Raw genomic sequence first — 22646 nt, 5'->3', positions numbered from 1 at the left:
CCCTCTGTTGCCCGCAAAGCCAAGTTCAGTATTAAGTTTTATGCTAGACCTAGCAAACGTTTATCACTATCAAACCTGGCAGTGTCAGCTCAGCAGTGGCGCAGAAAAGAGGGGTGTCAGAAGTGATTCGAACTGCAATCAAACATGAACAGTAAAGAACTTTCTCACTAGGATAGTTTACAGTGGATTGGAGAAATACACAGGGCTTCTTTTGTTTTAAATTCAGTTTTGCTTTATAAAAATACACAGCTTAAAAGTACATCAAGTTTCCAGACAAGACATGCATGCATAGGGTCATTTCAGTGTTTCCAGTCAGTTCATGTAAACAACAAAGCAGACATAAATTCAACCAGTAGAATAAAAGGTACTTTTATAGGAGTAAAACACAGTGCATTCACAGTTTATATATCCAACACACCAGAAGGAGTAAGTGCATCCCTGAACATAGGAAGTATTTCTGAACAACAATCAGCCATTAAGAAGACTCTTCCTAGAAGCTGGCCTTTATGGCTTAGAATTGCACCATCCAGCAGCAGAATTATTTATCCTTCCTTCCTGGAAAATACACAGAGAACTAGGTTTGAAGCCAGAATCACGTGGTTTCCTTAGAATGGGAGATGAGGAGGCGTCCAAAGAGCTTAAGAATATAGACTGACCTAGCTCCACATACTCCAGTGTTGATTTAGCACCAGCACAGGATCTGGCCCGTAACATTTGAATTTGCTTTCAGAGAGAAGAAATGTTGCAAATTTAAAAATACAGTTAACCTTATGGAGCAATGTCTCAAATGATTATTTATATGTCTGAGGTATAACAGCTGCTTTTCAGCAGATCTCCCTCCCCCACCCCCGCCCAATCTCCCTGCAATCTGGCATCAGAAACCTGGTGTAGATCAAAATAATGTAGTCTTATGAAATTCACAGCCAAACAAACCAAAAAGAAAAAATCAACCTTTAAATTGTCTTTGACAGCACTGGGGGAGAGAGAGAAAAGTTGCCTTGAAAGTGAGAGGGAAAGGATGTCTTGGATTGCACCAACTGCATGAAATAATGGATTTTAAGAATGGAAAACTCTATTGGGGGGATGCGTGTGTGGAATTTGTCTTTCATTTGCTTTTATTTCCCATTGTTCAATACTTTCATAGCTTCAACCCTCTGTCCCCTACTGTCTTTTTCTAGATGGCACCCATGGAAATGCAAGGAGGAAAGCTGATTAGCTGCTGCACACCCATAGGGGGAGCTCACAGCTTTGTGTGTGGTTCCAGCAAAACTCATGGCTATAGTTTCTCAGGAAGAGCACAATGGCCAAATCCTGAGCCTAAACTACTGACAGCAGCCTTGTAAGAATTAGGTCATGATGTCAGAACTCTCACTAAATGAGATGCCCAGAATGCAATACAATATGCAAGACAAAGAAAACAGCATGTGAAAATACAAAGAAGCTGCACCCGGGTTTATCGCAATTTTATCTTGCACGACATTCACAATGGTCAGAAGACTGACCTTCTAATCTAACAGGTTAAGCAGGGGGAGAGACTTATTTGAAGTGAGAGAAAATATATCCACAAGCAAAGTCTACTCTCCACATAACATATGATACAGTGTTAAAGTTTAAAGTGCACAGGTGGATCAATATACAACGGGTGGTGCTCTCATTTTTGGCTTGGAAGTCTCACCCTGGACATTTCGTAAGAGCTAAAGCATTCCCTTCACACCACCATAAAATGACTGCAATGGTTTCGCTCCCCTAGGAGAAGCCTGACCAGAGATGATTGCTGTTTCCAGCAGCATCACAGACACAAGCACGCACCTCCAGTCTCAGAAATGTCCTAACCCCATTTGCTCTGGTACCCCTAGGAAGCTGCGTTCCTTGCATGCAGATTTGCAGTGGAGGAATTTTAAAGGGAATGAACAAAGTGAGCAAGGCTTGGGTGCCAAAAGAAGGGGCTTTGTTTTCAGAGGTGCACAACAAAACCTGGGCCTGTATTTTCCTGAAAGAATTCCTCACTGTGTCAGTTTCCTCATCCTTTGTGCAGGCTGTGGGCGTACGCTGTTCACTTGAACAACCCCATCAGGACGGGCTTGTACCCACTGGTATCTTAATCAGCACCACGCCAAGTTTGTGGAGGGCCAGAGACACATATGTGAGGTTTAAGCAGCTGCAGAGCCTGTGCGTCCCACTCTGCTAAGGTTATTTCAGCGAGCCAGAGAAAGCCCGCGGTGGGAGATTTCAGGCTGTAACTGGGAGGATATGGCAAGGATGACAACACTGGCTAGATGGGCCTTGTCATATTTGTAGGGACATTCATGCCATCATTATCCAGGTGTGACTACAGGAAGAACATCTGGCCTCCGCTTAGTGACAACAGAGCTGGAAGCCTCCCAGGCTCTAGGATCGTAGTGAACGGGGCAAATCCTGCAGTGTTTCTTCTGGGCTGGCCTGCCTTGAGCCTGCCTTCGGGGAGCGGTGGGAGTGGCTGTACGCAGGCGGCAGCAGCAACACCCTTTAAGGGTGCAGTGTGCCCTTCCCAATAAAGCAGCCTGCCCGCAGCAGATGCTGGATCTGCAGCCCTACCCATGCAGGACTGGTGCCCGAGCCCCCAGTAACTTGCAGTCTGAGAGGGGAGAAGGACAGAGATCATTCCTGCTATTTGAGCAGCAATGCTGGCGCAGAGGGATGAGGACAATAAAGTTCCTTGTACCCTTTCCTCCCTAGGCAGGTTTAAGCACCATTTAATCCTTAATCTTCCCTCAGGCACCTCTCTCCTGTTGGGTTTAGTATTTCTAGGAGTGAAGTTTCTACTGCCTGGCTCAGAGACAGAGAAATAACTAAGCTTTTGGCTGTGAAAGTCAGACTGCCTTTGACTTCTGCAGACTCAGGATAGGTGTTACTGCTTAGCACACGAGGAAACACAGAACTGGCTGGTCCCTATGAAATAACTTAGTCTCAAGGGTCATTTCCTAGACGTGCCAAACAGGAGAGGGCTTGATCCTGAGGGAAGCTGAGCGCTCTGCTCCCTGTGAAGTCAACCAGAGCTTAGGGTGCTCAGCATTTCAGGCCCACTCTGCTGAAACAGGAACCTGGAGCAAGCTCCGGTGCGCCAGGGGTGAATACTGTTTTTAAGTCAAATCTTAGGGCATAGGATTCCCTGGTGCATTGCGCTCAGCCTCTCCCTGCGGACAGTCAGCCCACAGGCGGGTGGCGCTTGGTTTTAAACACTCATTTCATCCCCGCTGTGCTCTTTAGTGAATTCGCTGGGCTTCTGGCATAGGCCCAAAGAGCAAAGGCCTCTGCTCTCAAGCCATTCGAGAAGCTGCATTCCTCTGCCCTCCCCTCCCCAGGGATAGTGCTTCCCAGTCTGGCCGGAGAAGAGTTCTCTCCCACCAGGGACAATTCACTGCCCACCCAAGTTCCATATCGGGCCCTTACTTAAGAGGCTAGGAAATGGGCAGGCTTATGTGCTGTTGTGACCAGCAAGTCAGCCCCTGATCCCATGTGTCTAACACAGAGGTCACTGACATTCTCTACTAGTTTCAAGGAATCAGGGGCCATAACCTGAGTTTCCTTGAACCTCAGAGATATTTGTAGCTGCCTCTGCTGGCATCCTGTCTCTGAATCTAGAGCAAACACAGAGCTGATGCTGTAAGATGACAATTCAGGCCACAGCACACGAGACTTGTCTGTGCTGGGGTAGGCCAGATTGCTCTTGCTGTTTTTAGCATTGGGATAAACAGCCACAATGATGCGCTCAAAGCCAGCCCCTCCCACTCATCTAAGGAGAAGCCTCAAGGGCCAGTAATGCCTAGCCGGGGAGACTGCATTCAAGAATTCACCTGAAACAAGACCAGGGGCCAAATCCATTGTTGGTGAGAACTAGTGCAACACCACTGGCTTCGGGGCGCTGCGCCTGCTTACGCTAACCCTGAAGCTGAGCCTCAGACTCCGTCAGGAACTTGCTCAAGGCTGGGTGCACCAGACACCGCTCCTCTGCTCAGCTCTCAACGTAGAAAGAAACTGGCGCATGGTGAAACGCAGCTACCGAGGGCCAACTCCTGTTCCTACGGCAGTTAGTGGAAACAGGAGGAGGCCCCTAGTCTCCATTACTAAGACAGTAACGGGTGCTGGGGAGGAGAGGGATGCCCTGGTCAACTGGATCTCCAGGAACTGTGGGCATAGGGTCCACCAGGGTGGGCTTTCTGGCTCTGTCCTCTACTTGATGTTTTTGAGAAGCGCCGTCCGCGCATTCACGACAGCTTTGAAGGCGTCCTCGCTGCCAGGAGCCATGCACTTGTCCGGATGGAGCAGTACTGCCAGCTTCCGATAGGCTTTGTTCACCTCGTCCCTATGAGAGACGAGACAATCATCAGCAAGAGGGTGACGTCCGGAGCCCTTCCTTTACGTACTGCTCCCAGCTGCCATGTTAGGAGGCACCCATCAGCCCTCACTCCCTGCAGGGAGAAGAGCAGTGGAGGCACAGAGCTGTTCCCATTCTAACCTTCCCCACTCCCGGCTCTTTGCAGTTGCTCATAAATTTCCAAACCTTTCCCCTTTCAGGCTGAAATTTTCCAGGCTTGGACTGTGCCTGAAGGTAAATGATGATGGGAAGCTAGAGGAAAAGGATGCCGACCGCTTCTCAGTACAAGATAAGTGGAAAGAAAAAATACGTTCTTCCCCGATGTTTGCAACCAGCTGGGCTCTGCAAACTGAAGTTTGGCAAGGAAGTGACCCTCCCATCTTTTCATGTACAGTAACTCCTACTTAAAGTCGTCCCGCTTCATGTTGTTTCGTTGTTACGTTGCTGATCAGTTAGGGAACATACTCATTTAAAGTTGTGCGATGCTCCACTCTTACATTGTTTGGCTGCCTGCCTTCTCCACAGCTGGCAGCCTCCCTACGGTCGCCTCCCCTCAGCGCCTCCTGCCCGCCAGAAGACTCTGCGGAGCAGCACCTTCCCCCTCCACCCCCCGCCTCCTGCCTGCAGCAATCAGCTGTCTTGCAGCATTTTGGAGGCAGGAGGGAGGGGGGAGGAGCAAGGACTCCATGCGCAGGCTCCCCCTCTCTCCCCTGCCTCCCCAATGCAGCAAGCCAGCTGATTGTCCCGGGCAGGAGGGAGGGGGGAGGAGCGAGGACTCAAAAGTGCGGGCTTGGGGGAAGGGGTGGAGTGGCGGGATGAGGATTGAGCCCCAGGCCCCTGGTGCTTGCAGAGTAGGGGAAGCTGCCCTGGAACCTAACCCCCTCTATTTACATTAATTCTTACGGGGAAATTGGATTCGCTTAACATCATTTCACTTAAAGTTGTATTTTTCAGGAACATAACTACAATGTTAAGTGAGGAGTTACTGTACTCTGTGTGTAATTATATATACCTGCCTACTGTATTTTCCACTCCATGCATCCGATGAAGTGGGTTCTAGCCCACGAAAGCTTATGCCCAAATAACTTTGTCAGTCTCTAAGGTGCCACAAGGATTCCTCGTTGTTTTTGCTGCTAGACTAACATGGCTACCCCTCTGAAACCTTTCACAGAGGCAGCAGATGGCTTTGAAGGAACTTGGGTTTTGATTTAAGAGTTATGACCATTTCAGACTATATATGCAGCATGTGCAGACGTTTTTGTGCAAGCTCAGTTCACCTTGGGGTAGAAGGCCAGTGCAGGCCCCTGGAATTAAGTGGTGCACAAACCTTGGGCTGCATCCTATTTGCATACTGAAGAGAAGATACTGTGTCTTGTGTGTTGGAGGGGTGACTGCACAAACTTAGCTTCACAGCAAAGCGCCTAGTCACCTCAGTTCACAGCAGTCAGCTGATAGGGAGGAACTAAGGTTGCGGAAAGAGCTCTTGTGGAGCAAGTGAAGTCAGCAATTCCCTTACCATCAGTTCCTCCTGGCCCTTGTATGTCGGCATGAGCACTCGCCTTCCCCTGCTGCAGAGCTACTAATGTATGGAGGGGGCTTAAGGTGCCTGGCGGATGGCAGGTCCTGAACTTTGCCAGAGCAGAAGCAACTTGGAGGGGTCATTTGAAACTTGAATGCATAATGGTGCAGCTGTAAGATTCTCTTCCTGAGCACAATAAATAATCCATTTTGCATTTTAGTACAGCACCTTTCAGCTAAGGATCTCAGAGTGCTTTACAAACATCTGCTGAGCCTTCCAGCACCCTTCTGGGGTACATATTCTGGGAATTTCAGATAGGGAACTGAGACAGAGGTGAGTTGATTTGTCCAGATCACTCAGCAGGAACCAGGAACCCCACATTTTCAATCCCCTGCTCTAATCACGTGCAACACTCTGTAGGATGGGTGCTAATGATCACTTCCAACCAGCAGTCAGCCATCTTTAGGAAGACAGGGGAAGTCTTGCAGCTTTTGGGAAAAAAACAAAACACAACAACAGCAATTTGTACAGAAAGAAGCATTGTGATGCGAAGTCCTTGCCTGCAAGGTGTACTGCTTTATGGCAGTACAAAACCTTCCCTAGAGCCAGAGGGCAATGGAAAGATGATGCTTCATCTGTACAAATCTTAACCTCTCTCGGAGAGATCACAAGGGTTACTGTCAGACATACTGAACTGGACAAAGAAATACCGAGAAAGGACAACAGATTGTACACTTGCCAGCTGCACACAGTCAAAAGATTTGTATCTGTTATAGTGCTTTTTTCATTCATAGATCCAAAGCACTTGACAATGGAGGCAAATCTACTTATCTCAATTTTAACAGATGGGAAAACGAAGGCTCAGAGAGGTGAAGTGGCCAGGAAAGCAGGCCAGTGGCAAAGCCTGGAATAGAAGCCTGGTCTCTTGAGCCCCAGTCCAGTCCCAAAGCCACTGGACCGCACTGTCTTCTGGTTACTTCACTCTGATCTGACATGTGGCAAGTCAAGCGAAGCTGGTATTACTCAGTAGCAATGGCAGGAACGGCCTTGCTGGGTTTAGTGGTATAAGATGTGTAAGTCCTTAGCACCAGCTGCAATTGTTGGACTTTGCACAGGTAAATCCACCATCTAGATGACCAGCGTTACATCATCCCAGGGGAAAGCACGGACAATGCTACCTAGCACTTCAAAGGTGGCAAGGTGTATTCCATGGGAAGAGCTTGAAGTGATTTACAAATGTTAGTGATGCAAGTACTTCGCTTCCTGTTTCATAGACATGGAAATGGAGGCAGAAAGAGATTAAGCAGTTTGCCCAAGGCCACAGAAGAAATAAGAGGCACTATAGAGGTGTTCAAATAGGTTCTGTTCCCAGTCAAACCACTTTCCCTCTCCAGCTGGAAACTCTTACCAAGTTTCTTGTTAATTAAAGGATAGTAGCGTCATTAATTCCAAATCAACACGCTTTTATGGAAAATAGGTTGTATATAAACTTACCATTTTTGATGAGATTACAAGTTTGGTTGATATAGTAACTGTTAACACAATACACTTGGGCTTCTGAACGTCATTTGACCTAGTCTCACATGACATTATGATAAAAAAAATCAGCACTAAAAAAAATAATTAAAAAAAAAATCAATGTAGCTCATATTAAATGTGTTAAACACTAACTGGCACATTGCAAAAAAATATTGTAAATGGGGAATCATTTTAGGGAGGTGCTTTGAGTGGAGTCCCACAGGGATGTGTTCTTGCCCCAGAGCTATGCAATACAGTATCTTCATCGATGATTTGCAAGAAAAGGAGGTGGTATTACCTCTGATCATGCCATTAGTGAGACCAGAGTTGGAATACTGTGTCTAGCTCTGGTGTCCACACCTTAAAAGAGGATGATGAAAAACTGAAAGGGGTTCAGAAGAGAGCTACCAGAATGATGAGACATCTGGAAAACCTGCCTTGTAGCGAAAGACTTCAGAAACTCAAATCTATTTAGTTTTATCCAAGAGAAAGTTAAGACCACTTGATCATGGTGGCCTATAACTACCTACATGGGAAAGAGATTAAGATTAAGCGTTGGAGCCAATGTTTGCAAGTTCAAACTAAACACATTCCCTAGGTCTGTGGTGGATTTTCCATCACTTGAAGCCTGAGTGTCTTTCTAAAGACCTGCTCCAGCTCAAACAGAAGCTATGAGCTTGACGCAGAAATTACTGGGTGAGGTGCTTTGGCCTGTGTTCTGCAGGAGTCAGACCAGACAATCATAAGGGTCCCTTCTGGCCTTCAAAAATATCTATAACTGTAGTAGCTGTTAATCAAAGACAACGAGGAGAATGTTGAAGCGTCCTTTACCTTGTGGCTCCAGGTTTGACTCCCAACATGTCCCAACTGTCCTTGCTGTTGCGGATCCTCCGAATGGTGTCCGCCTGCTCTTTGGTGAACCCAACGCTCATGCTCGATGTGGGGCGTTTCCCACCATTGTCGCACAGATCAACAATTGCGGAATAGAAGGTCTGCAATGGGCAATAAGGCAATTGTGAGTATACTGAAACAGAGGTTGTGACAAGGGCTTGCTGACTCTTAGTGCATGAACTCAAAGCTCTAAGAGAGCAGACACAAACCGCAGGACTTGACACAAGCAGCATTGTAACAGAAGCGCTCTGTTGCCTGCCAGAATAGAGACGACACTCCTACCTATAGTGCATGGCTAGTACTGTGCTACGACAACTGGCAGAAAAGCCTCTCTTCTCTGTTAGCTATGGAACCGTGTGCCTGGAGTCCTCGCCGTGCAACCAAATCAACCTCTCTCTGAATATTGCTGTTACTAAACAGGAGTTATCAATATGCTGGACTCAGACTAGAAAGGTGGACTTATTATGCAGCCCTTATTATGAACAGTCAATAGATTCTATAGATCACGGCAATTAATTAACATTCTATTGGCAAAAGGAGGTTACATGTGGGGCCTGCATCCTTTTCACTGCCATTTCGAGTTACCTGGAACATCTCATTGATTCCTTCTCCTGTCTGTGCTGAAGTCTCAAAGTAAAGAAACCCCCGGCTTTCTGCCCACAGTCGCCCTTCGCTCTCATCCACGCAGCGGTGCTTGGTGCAGTCAATCTGAGCCCAACAAAGGAGAGAAAAGGAATCAGGTAAAAGGAGACACCCCACGTACCCAGGTACAGCAGTCGTGACAGGGCTACCTGGAGGGCTGTAGTTGCCTGGATCCCAAAGGTATTGACTCCTGTTCTAACATCTCACTGTGGCATCAGCGATAGACTTCCCAGAACAGCCTTGGGAGGAAGCCGACATTTTCTTGAGCGGGAGGAGAGGGAATTGAAATAGATGACGATTCTGAAATCATGAACAGAATCTGCATGCAAGACCCAAGATCAGGGTGCTGGGAAATCCTGTAAACATGGCGACTAGTGTGTAGTGCACAGATTAGCCTCTTAGCCAGTTCCAACACCCACTTTGCACACTGAATTCATTCCCAGGGGCTCAGAGCAGTTGCTGCTCAACATGCTGCAGCCAGGAATTCCTGGCTCTTCTCTTCATCATAGCATGGTTTACCTTGTTGGCACAGACAACGAAGACAATGTTTTCCATGTTTCCATGAGGTCCAAGCTCCTGCTTCATCTCAGCCATCCATCCATCCAGTGCATCAAATGACTCCTTCTGGCCAACATCATACACTAGAACAACCCCCTGAGTGTCCTTGTAAAACTCGTTGCGAACCTACCCAGGACAAAAAAAGAGTGAGAATGAGTGTGATGGATGCAATCTTGGCTGACACTGGTGACAGGACCAAGGCCCTCCAGAGCTAGAGAACTAAGCTCTGTGTGACTCACATCCCCTGTGAATGAGGCACAGAGGGGGATGCATAACACACTCTGCACGGGTTATACATGTTAAACTATTCTAGACTGTAAGTGCCTCAGGGCAGGGAATCTGTAACCTGTACAGCAAGGCACTGTACATGCACATTTACGGCTCTGTGTAAGTAATAAATCATATCAGTAATGTTATTTATGGCAGGGAAGGATCAAGGCTGGGTCCATAAGCACAGTACCAGGAGCCACCGGAGATTCCTGGGACATAGTCACCTTGGACATTGACTCTCTTTTGTGGCCTCAGGCAAGTCACTCAGGTCAAGCACTTTTGGGAATCCACTTATTTTTGGTTCCCAGGCCCACCTGGCCTAGGACCCTATTTTCAGAAGTGCTGAGCACCCACAGCCTCAGTTACAGCCAGTGTAAGCTACAGGTGCTCGGGACCTCTGAAAATGAGGCCCTAACTGATTTGCCCAAGGTCACACAGTGAGTCAGGGGCCCTGCCAAGGTTAAAATTCTGGAGTTCCGGATTCCCAGTCCCATTCTTCGTCCACTACACCCTGCTGCCTCCATTACACCACTACAGATTGGCAAGCGCTGGATAGGTGACAGAGGGCAGGGTTATGGATTTATGTCGGTATCCACACTTCTCCTACAGGCAATCTGGAAATGTGCTTAAGCAGCAATATTTATCAATCTGCTCCCTCGGTGTGAGCTCATTCATAGTATGTCACTTACACAGCACAACACTTTAACAGGGGATATAGGAAATACAGTTATAACCCCCGAAGCAGTCACTCTGCCAGGGCACGAACTGCTGCAACTATGCTGATCTATGCTTCCTATATTTCTTCTCTGCCACCTGCCTCTTATCATCACTTACCTACTGCCTATGTCTAGCTATATGATCAGAAGTAATCTAGAATCACACTGAGATAGAACAGACTGATTTAATTCCTAACCATGCTGCAGAGAAGAATCCTTTTCTCCCTTACCTCATAGAAGAAGGGGTGCCCAGCCATGTCAAAGATGTTCACTTTAATCTCACGATCTCTAATTTGCACTCTGAAATGATAGATGAGAAGCATTCAGAAGGGGTCTGATGCTCACACAGCGTGAACCAATGAAAGAGCTGACTCCCTCCCAACGAGATTCCCAGAGAGTTCCCATTTGACGGTGTCCCATTTTTCAGAGAGAAAATATCACCAAATCAGCAAGACCACGGCATTTTTACCGCCTTACTTTAGCTTGATAAAAAAATACAAGAGGGGGTCTTGTGTGGGCGAATAACTTTCGTGCATGGTAGCCAGTCAACAAAGGGGGACAATGGCCAGTCAGATCTCTTGCTCTCTTTCCATCACCTTTAGCTGGACAAGAGACCCTCTCATCTTGATTTCTGTACACACCAGAAAGGGAGCAAAGCATTGAAAAGAAATGATCACTCAATCTTAAGATGGTCGTACCTAATCAATAATATAATTCAAGCCCTCAAACGCCAGTGATATTACTATCAAAAAGCACTCAATAGTCAACAGATGAAGATAAGATCTTCCTGGCCACACTGAACATGCAGTATATTTTATGATACACATTGAAGGTCATAGATAGCAATAGTACGGTACATATAGGAACGTAAGAGATCATGTCATGTTGCCATGACTTCTTTCTTAAGATCCCTCTAGCGCTCAAGTTTATATTACATTTACTCACTTCTGCTCTTTTCAGTAAATGTCAGATGCAGAACTGATTGGTGAGCCCTAGCACGTGTACACAGCCACCATGGTACATGGCTTTTCACTTGCAATTGTTTCCCCTAAAAGTAGCTAGAAAAGGGTACTTACTTGGTGACGCCATAGTCGATTCCTATCGTCGCTAGGTATTTGGGAACAAACCTCTTTTCACAGTACCGCTTTATGATACAGCTCTAAAACAAGAAGAGAGGCAAGTACAAACATGTCCGCACCCTATCACAGAGAAAGTTGTTTGACATTAAGAACAGGAGTACTTGTGACACCTTAGGGACTAACAAATTTATTTCAGCATAAGCTTTCGTGGGCTACAGCTCTTTTCTTTGGATCATAGAATGGAACACACAGACAGGAAATATTTATACATACAGAGAACATGAAAAGGTGGAAGTAGCCATACCAACTGAAAGAGGCCAATCAACTGAGATGAGCTATTGTCAGCAGGAGAAAAAAAAAACCTTTGAAATGATAATCGAGATTACCCATAGAAGGTGTGAGGAGGACTTAACATGGGAAAATAGATTCAATTAGTGTAATGACCCAAACATTCCCAGTCTCTGTTTAAACCTAAGTTAATTGTATCTAATTTGCATATTAATTCGAATTCAGCAGTCTCTGTTTGGAGTCTGTTTTTGAAGTTTTTTTGTTGCAAAATTGCCACCTTGAAGTCTGTCATTGAGTGGTTAGAGAGGCTGAAGTGTTCTTCCAGTGGTTGTTGAATGTTATAATTCCTGATGTCAGATTTGTGTCCATTTATTCTTTTGCATAGAGACTGTCCGGTTTGGCCAATGTACATGGCAGAGGGGCACTGCTGGCACATGATGGCATGGATCACGTTGGTAGGTGTGCAGGTATTTTGTCACATTATTATTGACCACATTATTGGTATACAGCACCATGGGCATTGGTGACACTTTGCACAACAAGTGAAGACATTGTCACTGTCCTGGAAGGGTGAGTGGGGACCCATAACAAACAAATCAACTAAAATAAAAAACCTGATTGTGAGCAGTTTATATACATCAAGAAAGGAGAAGAGCCAGGGCATCTCTGAAGCCCACTAGGGGCTTTGCTATTGCCAATCTCTTTTCCATGGAAGGCACTCAGATGCTCTAGTGATGGGCAGCTGTGCAAAGCTAACACTCTATCTGACTTGATGGTGACAAGATGGGGCGCTGGAGATACCACATATAAGGGATATAGTATCGAATACTGTGTACAGATGTGGTCTGCTCACCTCAAAAAAGATATACTTGCACTAGAAAAGGTTCAGAGAAGGGTAAATAAAATGATTAGGGGTTTGGAGAGGGTCCCATATGAGGAGAGATTAAAGAGGCTAGGATTTTTCAGCTTGGAAAAGAGGAGACTAGGGGGGGATATGATAGAGGTACATAAAATCATGAGTGGTGTGGAGAAAGTGGATAAGGAAAAGTTATTTACTTATTCCCATAATACAAGAACTAGGGGCCACCAAATGAAATTAATGGGCAGCAGGTTTAAAACAAATAAAAGGAAGTTCTTCATTACGGAGCGCACAGTCAACTTGTGGAACTCCTTGCCTGAGGAGGTTGTGGAGGCTAGGACTATAACAGGGTTTAAAAGAGAACTGGACAAATTCATGGTGGTTAAGTCCATAAATGGCTATTAGCCAGGATGGGTAAGAAATGGTGTCCCTAGCCTCTGTTTGTCAGAGGATGGAGATGGATGGCAGGAGAGAGATCACTTGATCATTGCCTGTTAGGTTCACTCCCTGTGGGGCACCTGGCATTGGCCACTGTCAGTAGACAGATACTGGGCTAAATGGACCTTTGGTCTGACCCAGTGTGGCCATTCTTATGTTCTTATGGTGGAAAGAATGCATCCTGGTAAGGCATATGGGTTGTTTGATGTGCCTGGCAGGGGACCGCACAACCTTGCTGCACCCCACCCAGCGATGTCCCTAGGATAAGGCCTTTAATCGAATTCAAAGATAAAAGAGGTTTCTATCTACTCTGCTTCTTGTGCCGCACAGTGAGCCCCCGTGGGCCGTATGTTGTGCAGGCCTGACAAAGTCTCAGAAAATCCAGCTCTAGATGTGATTCGCACCCTGAAGCTCGGTAACCCTGGGGTCAAGGTGAGAGACTGCCTAGAGGCCCTGGACCATGCCTTTGGGAGAACTGAGGGTTCAGAGGATGTTTATTGCAAATTCCTCAATGCCAGGCAACAAAAGGGAGAGAAGGTTTCTGCCTATGTCCAAAGATTGGAGAAATTATTACAGAGAGCCATCATGAGGGGAGCAGTAGCCGTTGAGCAAATGGACCGGACTAGATTGGCTCAGATTGTGAGAGGAATTCAATATCAGAACCCAATCCTTCTCCACCTTCGATTAAGGGAACGGCAAGATAATCCACCAAGTTACTCTCGCCTGATAAAAGAGGTCCGAGAAGAAGAAGAGAGGCAGGCAGCTGGCGAGGTTTGGGAGGTGCAGCAACACCAAACGACTGGCACAACATCCACACGGACACCCAAGGCACTAATGGTGAGTCCTCAAGAGGAACTTACTCAGCGAGTGCAGGCCTTGACACAGAAAGCGACTGAACTAGAGAGTACCCTCGATTCAGCAAAGACTTCAAGGTGCATGGAACCTTCTGCTACCATGGTCCGGAGGACTACGTTTAGAACATCTGCACCCCCTCGACAGCAAGGGAAAGGACAATCCTTCTTCTGCTACCGGTGTGGCCAGAGTGGGCACATTGCTGCAAGGTGTCAGAATGCAGAGAATCCCATGCTGGTATATCAAAAGCTGAGGACCACCTGGGGAAAGTCGGGAAACGGCCCCAGGGCCTGGGAAGGGAGCCGTCTAGGCCTGCAGGATGCGGAGGCTCCCCTGGAAGGAACCATGCAGCCCGAATCCCCCCAGGATTGATAGGACCCTGAGCGGAGGTCACTGTAAAGGTTGAAGGGACAGAATGTAGAGCAGTGCTTGACACTGGATCCCAGGTGACTATCATATTCCAGTCTTTCTACCAGCAGATGCTTGGGCATCTGCCTATACGGCCCCTGACAGGGCTTGGCCTATGTGGCCTCAGCATGGATGAATACCCTTATCAGGGCTATGTCATAGTACACCTGGAATTCCCAGAAGAGATTGCTGGGGTAAGACAGGAGGTGGACACTGCTGCTTTAATATGCCCTGACCCCAAAGGAGCCTCTGATGTGTCTGTGCTAATAGGGACCAACTCCAGCCTCTTTAGGATACTGGCCGATTACTGCAGACAGCAAGCAGGAGACCAATATCTGAATACCTTGGTGATACACACACACTGTGCCGAGGCTTACAGAAAAATTGAGGACACGAGAAAAGTGATGCCTGATTTGCCAGTAGGAGCACTGAGGTATGCGGGCCCGGTCCCTTTAGTGGTGCCTGCCATGTCAGAAAAGGAGGTGATTGTCAGGAGTACCTGCCTAAAAGGCAGTAAGGGAACATTAGCTGTGGTAGAGCAGCCAACCAAGGGAGGGCTCCCAGAAGGAGTGCTGGTTCTCAGTGGAGTCATAACCCTACCTGCTGAAGCCCAGGAGGAGGTGACGATGCTGGTTGCTAATGAAACACGCCGTGATGTGTTTGTAAAACCAGGGCAGAAGATTGCAGACATTTTTGAGCCTGAAAGCGTTGTGAGACCCCAGTGTGAAGCTGAAGTTCCAATGATAGATCCTGCGAAGTTTGACTTCGGGGACTCACCGCTGTCTGAGGAGTGGAAGGATTGCCTGAGGAAGAAGCTTTGCGAGAGATCCAAGGTGTTCTCACTACATGAGTGGGACGTGGGATGTGCAAAGGGAGTGGAACACCATATCAGGCTACAAGATCCCCGACCCTTCAGGGAGAGGTCTAGGAGGATTGCCCTCTCTGAGATGGAAGACGTGCGCCATCATCTTCAAGAGCTGATCGCAAATGGTATCATCACAGAGTCACGAAGCCCCTATGTCTCACCCATTGTGGTCGTTCGTAAGAAGAGTGGAAAAATCCGGATGTGTATTGACTACCGCACCCTAAACAGGCGCACTACAGTTGATCAGTACACCATGCCTCGAGTACAAGATGCCTTGGACTGTTTGCTGGGTAGTCAGTGGTTCTCTGTGTTGGATCTTCGGAGTGGATACTACCAGATCCCTCTGGGAGAAGAGGATAAGGAGAAGACAGCCTTCATCTGCCCATTAGGGTTTTATCAGTTCGAACGCATGCCCCAAGGGATTTCTGGAGCACTTGCCACATTTCAACGTCTTATGGAAAAAGTCGTGGGAGACATGAATTTACTGCAGGTGTTAGTTTACTTGGATGACCTGATTGTGTTTGGAAGAACCCTGGAGGAACATGAAGAAAGACTTCTTAAAGTGCTCGACAGGTTGGAGGCATACGGTTTGAAGCTTTCAATTGATAAATGCCAGTTCTGCCAAACCTCAGTGAAGTATGTAGGTCACATCGTGTCCCAAGAGGGTGTGAGTACTGACCCCGATAAAATAGAAGCACTCACTACCTGGCCACGTCCCATTAACTACAGAGAACTCAAGACGTTTCTTGGATTTAGTGGCTACTACCGCAGATTTGTGAAGAACTATGCTACGATTGTAAAACCTCTGAATGATCTTACCAGGGGATACCAGTCCAACAAGAACAAATCTAAGACCCAGAATAAGCGGAGGCCTCCAAAGCCGCCTTTGCAGAGACACTATGGCCCCTTCGAACCATTTGGCCACGGTGGGATGAAAGATGTGAGAGAGCTTTTCGGGAAATCATTACTCGCTTAACTCATGCTCCCGTCCTAGTCTTTGCTGACCCAAGCAAACCGTTTATCCTGCATACTGATGCCAGTTTGGAGGGTCTGGGAGCAGTACTGTATCAGGAAGTGGAAGGCAAATGCAAACCGGTAGCCTTTGCCAGCCGAGGACTGTCTGACAGTGAAACTCGCTACCCCATCCACAAGCTGGAGTTCTTGGCCTTGAAATGGGCCATCACTGAGAAATTCCGAGACCACTTGTACGGTGCTCAGTTCCAGGTGTGGACAGACAACAACCCACTGACCTATGTGTTAACAAGTGCTAAATTGGGTGCTACAGGCCAGAGATGTGTGGCCGCCTTGGCTAGCTATGAGTTCAGCATTCAATACCGATCAGGGAGGAGCAATGTAGATGCAGATGCCTTGTCCAGACGTCCGCAGGCACCTGACGTTGCTGTGATACCCACAGATGGCGTGAGAGCTATCTGCAGTGTGAGTCGCCGAGAGCCGGAGGCCCCTGAGAGCCTTCATGGATGTGTTGCTGAAGCTTTGGGCCTACCCCCTGAATGCGTGCCTTCTGCTTCAGTGAACTATAATGCTTTGGACCAATCTCCCTTGCCCATGCTCAATGCAGCTGACTGGCAGGAAGCCCAGCTGCAAGATATTGACATTCGTCATACACTACTTGCCAAAAGAGAGGGGCAAGGCCCAGCTGCGGTTGTCCCACCTACCCCAGAGGGTAAACTACTATTGAGAGAATGGACCAAACTGAAACTGATTCAGGGAGTGCTACACCGCGTGACCACAGACCCTCTACAAAAGCAACGGAATCAACTAGTGCTGCCAAAAGCGTACAGAGCCCTGGCCATGAGGGCCCTGCATGATGACTTTGGACATTTAGGGATGGAGAGGACCCTGGAACTTATCCGCAGTAGGTTCTATTGGCTTCGGATGGCCGAAGATGTTCGCAGAAAATGTGACACCTGCGCTCGATGTGTTCAAAGGAAAACTCTGCCCACAAGGGCCGCATATCTGAAGAACATCACCAGCAACAAACCTTTGGAGCTGGTTTGCATTGATTTCTTGTCCTTAGAAGTAGACAAGAGGAATATTGGGAACATTCTAGTAGTGACCGACCATTATACGCGATATGCGCAGGCATACCCCACACGTGATCAGAAGGCCACTACCGTCGCTCGAGTACTGTGGGAAAAATATTTCTCAGTTTATGGATTCCCAGCCCGGATACACTCGGATCAGGGACGAGACTTTGAGAGTCACTTTCTGAAGGAGGTGCTGAGGATAGCAGGAATTAAAAAGTCAAGGACAACGCCTTATCACCCACAGGGTGACCCTCAGCCAGAGAGGTTCAACCGAACCCTGTTAGATATGTTAGGGACTTTGCGGCCAGAACAGAAGGCAACCTGGAGCCAACATGTCGCATTTCTAGTGCACGCCTACAACGCCACAAAGAATGACGCTACGGGAGTCACCCCATATCTCTTAATGTTTGAGCGAGAACCAAGATTACCCATAGACCTGTGCTTTGGTGTACCCGAGGATGGAGATAGCTATGAAACTCACCAGCAATATCTATCCCGTCTACGAGAAAAGCTGCGGGATGCTTATCACTTAGCTACATCTGCAGCTCAGAAGAATGCAGGCCGCAACAAACATCGATATGATGCTAGGGTACGTCTGCAAGAGCTACAGCCAGGGGACAGAGTCCTGCTGCGAAATTTGGGTATTGCTGGCAAACACAAGATAGCTGACAGGTGGAAGGCAATACCTTACCTAGTGATGGAAAAGCTAGGAGACCTGCCGGTCTACAAGATCAAACCTGAAGAGGGTACAGGGCAGACGAAGACCGTGCACAGAAACCTTTTGCTCCCTGTGGGGGAATTAGTAGGCAGCCCTTATGAGATTGGCCACAACCGGGCAACTGGGCAGAATGAAGGTGCAGTACCAAAGCCGCCTTCCAACATGGACAGCCGGCTCCCTGCAGCTAACCTACCCCTACGCAGCACATCTGAGAGTGAGTCTGAGGAGGAAGACACAACCATGGTGTATCCTGGGATAAAGACAAGATTTCAGTCTCGATCCGCTGAATCAGAAGAGAGCAGCTCCTCTTCCACCCTAAACCCTAGGGCAGAAGTATTTAGGCCCATTCCTGACATCCCTGAGCCAGTGGTGGGACCCCCGTGTAATGACTTACACAGGCTATTGGACAGTGGTGACATACAGATGGAGGATGTCCAGAGCACCTGCGACCCTCCACTGTTAGAGCTAGAAATGCAGGGGCCTATGCCAGTGTCCGAGGGTAACTCACAGGAAACCTCCCCATCCGGCACTCAAGAGGATGTCCCCCCTACCATAGCAACAGAGATTCTCAATAGGCGAGACAGGGTAATAAGACCAGTGAAACGGTTAACTTACGATGCACCTGGGGTGATTAGTGAGAAGCCCATACATTTAGCACACAGGTTCGTGAAAGCGAAAGTGGGCTATCTAATGCCTTTTGGAGGGGACCAATAAGTTGGTATAGTAGGGAATGTGATTTGTCGGGACGACAAATTCTTGGCTGGGGGGAGGATGTAAGCAGAGTCAGGATAAGCTCTACCCTGACATCTGGTGGAAAGAATTTCAGAGAGTATATTTGCATAGGCACGCCTACCCTATCCCAGACTGCTGAGCGGTGGGACTGCTTGGTGACAAATGACTCACCCTCAGTTGGGTGGTACTTGCTAGACAAGGGACATGGGTTCCAAAACCCAGAGAGAGAGAGGCAGAGGCAGAGGCAGAGGCCAGGTATCTGTGCCTGGTGGTGCAGTTGCCTTGTGGAGCCAGAAGCACCAGTTGCACCCCCTCCTCTCTCCACTGTGGAATATCAGAGTTGATTTTTTTTATTCCCTCAAGAATCTAGATACAGGTTACTGAGCTGAAATCACTTTGGCTAATGGTGCACTAGCACTGGGGCTCCCCTACTATGAGCTGGAATCACTAAAGAGCTGAAAATCACTAAAGAGCTGAAATTATTGAGCTGAGAGCACTGAGTACCGGGCTAACTAGTGGGGAGCCCAGAGCTATACTGTGGAACAGAGCTGCTGGTGGAGTGGAGCAGTTTGTGGGGACGGCTGGAGCGGATCACGGGACAGCTGGTGGAGCAGAGCAGCTGTCAGAGCGGAGTAGCTGTGAGACGGGCGGAGCGGCCCACAGAGCGCACTGAGCCGAGCAGTTTGCAGGGACAACTGGAGCAGCCCACAGTACAGCTGGTGGAGCAGAGCAGCTGGTGGAGCGGAGCAGTTTCTGAGGACGGCTGGAGGAGCAGAGTGGAGCGGCCGGTAAAGCGGAGCAGTTTGTGGAGAAGGTGGGAGCAGAACCCACGGAGAGGCAGGGCAGTTGGCCCCGGACCACGTAAGGTGCCCCTTTCTACCCAGGCTGGGGGGAGGGACCTCTGCAGATAAACTCTCAAACTTTGGGGGCTGCACTGACCCAGGACAGAGACTTTTGGGATTGTGGGACTGTGGGTGATTTGGGGGGTTGCTGGACTCAAGAGCCCAGGAAAGAGGACACAGCCCAATTTCCTGAGGTGGGTCTTTGCTCACGGTTGGGTCTATGAACTCTAGTTGTGGTGTTTTTCCCAATTTAGTGTTTGTTGTTTATCTCACATATTAAACCTTTTCTGCTACACCGAGACTCTGTGCTTGCGAGAGGGGAAGCATTGCCTCTTTGAGGCGCCTAGGGGTGTGTGTAAGATCTTCCCAGGTCACTGGGTGGGGGCTCGAGCTGGTTTGGCATTGGGTTATTGAAACAGAACCCCTGGATACTGAACCCGGCCCTTGTTGCTGCCAACTCAGAGGGGCAGAAGGGTTACATAGACACCTGGGAAAGAATTCACTGTAGTAACCCAGAACCCTCCCTATCCAGTGTCCCATCTCCAGCAAAAAAAGGAGACTCACGTTTTCACATGGCTCCAAATACCACAAGACTTATGCTGTAAAATAAACTTCTCCCTCCAAACACACAACACTGAACATAAGAACAGCCATACTGGGTCAGACCAAAGGTCCATCTAGCCCAGTATCCTGTCTGACGACAGTGGCCAACCCCAGGTGCCCCAGAGGGAATGAACAGAATATGTCATCAAGTGACCATTCCTTGTCACTCACTGGATTGTCCTGGGCCAGTCCCTTTCCTCTTTGGTGCCGCACTTCGTCCGCTAGCCCGGAATGATACTGCTCATGCCTCATGGGCAATGTCTGCCTGGTGGGTGAGGTGGAAGGGGCCAATATCAAACTGTATACACTGATGTGGGGGGGCACAGTTTAAAGGTTCATCCACCCCGTGAACAGCTTGAGTCAGGGACCCCTCCTGGGCAAGTCCCCATTACCCTCAGTCTCCCTCCCGGCTGCAGTGGGAAGTGTTAATACTGAGCCACAATGCCTGTTGCAGCTGCACAAGTGAGCCTCAGGGGAAAAGAGTTTGAGAAGCTCTGCTCTGGGGGGCGAGGGGTGTGTGTGCGTGTGGAGTGCCCGCTTGCCGTCTGTCTACCCTGGGGCTCACAGCGGGTGCCACAGCCACCTGTGGAGGGCTGACAGCGGGAGCCCCAACTACTGTGAGGGAGAGGCTCCCACTGTCAGCCCGGGAAGTAGAAGCGGGGACCCGACTGCAGGCCCCAAGGCCTGGGGAGTGTAAAGAATCCTAAGAGGAGCAGAGGTGAGGCTGGGAGGGCTGAGCTATGGCAGGAGCTAATGGGGCGAGGGGGCTGTACAACGGCTGGTACTGGCGGATGAACTGAGGGCAGTGGGGGTTGATGGGATGGGGGGCTGAACTGATGGGGTGGTGATGAGGAGGGCTGGGGGCCTGAAGTCAGGGGGGCTGGGTGGGAACAGAACTGACAGGGGACTAGAGAATAGGACTAATTGCTGGTCAGGAGATGGGCAGACGTGGGGGTGAGAGCTCCTGCAGCGGGGGCCAAAATCAGCGTAGCCTGTCCACGCGGGAGAGCGGGCGACACCCACAGTCCCACGCGCACACCCTGGGCACGGGCAGTTCAAACACCAAGAGACGGGCCTAGGAAATCTTTTCTTAAAAAATCCAGTGATTTGGGGGGCCAATCTCGTCATCTCTGAGGGGTCCGACTCATGATCCCTGATCGCTGGAAGTTGGCAATTGGGCACCAGTGGGGCCGGGAAGCCCACGCAGGGGTGTCTGCTCGGGCGGGCGCAGCTCCCTGCCCAGGGCGTGTGTCATGGACCCTGTACTGCTCTGAGAGAGGGAGAATCTCCCTCCCCACCCCGAACCAGGGGGGCAGAGCCCTAAAGCCAGGAGAGACATCACGGTCCAATGAAAGGCCAGACTCAGCACCCCGCCCCCTCCACCAGTAAACCACCACCCAGAAGCTCCCCCCCCGGTAATGAACGGTCATGCCCCGCCTCCACCTGCCTACGGCCAATGCAGGAGAGTCTCGATTGACTCCCCGGCGCGTCAGTCGAACTTCTCAACCAATCCGCTGCCTCCCTCACAGGACAACGGACTGCAAGAGATCCGATTGAACAGCTCGCTTGTCAGTCACTCCCACCGGAGCCAATCCCCTCCCCATCTCGCTTCCAGGGCGCCTCACCTTGCCCACCTCGGCGTTGCCCATGGAGATGACTTTGATCCTCAGCGACTTGCGCGTTTCTTTTCGCTTCGGCAGATTCGCCTCCATCCCCGGGAGAGACGAATCTGCCCATAAACACACGCGGGGGCGGGAGCGTCTCAGGAAGCTGCTGCTTTGCACCTGAGTGGAGGGGAAACAACCGCCTCAAACCCAACGCTCCCCATGCTGCTGAGGCCGAGTCGGGATCCCCCCCCGCTTCTCGCGGGCAGAGGGAGATCGCGCGAGAGTTCCGCCTTGTCCTCTCGCACTTTCGCGAGAGCGTCCGTTGCAGCGGGATGATGAGTTCTCGCGAGAGGTGAAGGGGCTTCCATCGTTTTTTTTCAATTTCAGTAACTTTATTGACACTTTGATGTAGGGCGAACGGGGGGCGGGTGTTGCACTGTTGTTTAGATAGGGTGAAGGCAGCGGGTCCACGGGCCTAGTGGTCTGGTCTGGCTGCGGGACTCCTGGGTTCCAGTCCCTGCTCCAGGGGCGGTGCAGGGGGCGGAGCCAGGACTCCTGGGTTCTCTTCCCTGCTCCAGGGGCGGTGCAGGGGGCGGAGCCAGGACTCCTGGGTTCCAGTCCCTGCTCCAGGGGCGGTTCAGGGGGCGGAGCCAGGACTCCTGGGTTCCAGTCCCTGCTCCAGGGGCGGTTCAGGGGGCGGAGCCAGGACTCCTGGGTTCCAGTCCCTGCTCCAGGGGCGGTGCAGGGGGCGGAGCCAGGACTCCTGGGTTCCAGTCCCTGCTCCAGGGGCGGTGCAGGGGGTGGAGCCAGGACTCCTGGGTTCTTTTCCCTGCTTCAGG

The 22646-nt window shown here is 49.4% G+C and overlaps 1 protein-coding gene across 2 annotated transcripts; it reads right to left on the bottom strand.

Annotated features, from left to right (window-relative positions):
• Positions 1–355: 355 nt before the first annotated feature.
• On the bottom strand, positions 356–22292 carry DNAJC27 (DnaJ heat shock protein family (Hsp40) member C27). Of its 2 annotated transcripts, none has more exons than XM_030555135.1 (7): positions 21826–22292; positions 11545–11627; positions 10699–10768; positions 9444–9608; positions 8868–8990; positions 8223–8383; positions 356–4342 (listed from the first exon to the last, which is right to left on the bottom strand). In XM_030555135.1, the coding sequence occupies exons 1-7, from the start codon at positions 21910–21912 to the stop codon at positions 4210–4212; spliced, it is 822 nt and encodes a 273-aa protein (XP_030410995.1). In that variant the 5' UTR covers positions 21913–22292; the 3' UTR covers positions 356–4209. The 2 variants fall into 2 exon arrangements, with proteins under 2 accessions (XP_030410995.1, XP_030410997.1); XM_030555137.1 differs by lacking the exon at positions 21826–22292 and adding an exon at positions 21683–21761.
• Between the last annotated feature and the right edge of the window lie 354 nt (positions 22293–22646).

This window comes from Gopherus evgoodei, chromosome 3 (assembly GCF_007399415.2).
Source record: "Gopherus evgoodei ecotype Sinaloan lineage chromosome 3, rGopEvg1_v1.p, whole genome shotgun sequence".
In the NCBI taxonomy this organism is placed as follows: Eukaryota; Metazoa; Chordata; order Testudines; family Testudinidae; genus Gopherus; species Gopherus evgoodei.
The sequence above is the reverse complement of the archived record's forward strand: the minus strand, read 5'-3'. Positions and strand labels throughout refer to the sequence as shown.

What these genes read in the sequence shown, in the direction of transcription:
- DNAJC27 (XM_030555135.1), bottom strand. Translation starts at nt 21,912, where the DNA reads ATGGAGGCGAATCTGCCGAAGCGAAAAGAAACGCGCAAGTCGCTGAGG. An exon ending in GCAACGCCGAGGTGGGCAAG is followed by an intron (nt 11,628 to 21,825) that starts GTGAGGCGCCCT and finishes TTCTTGTTTTAG; the next exon opens with AGCTGTATCATAAAGCGGTA. An exon ending in GAATCAATGAGATGTTCCAG is followed by an intron (nt 8,384 to 8,867) that starts GTAACTCGAAAT and finishes TGCCCATTGCAG; the next exon opens with ACCTTCTATTCCGCAATTGT.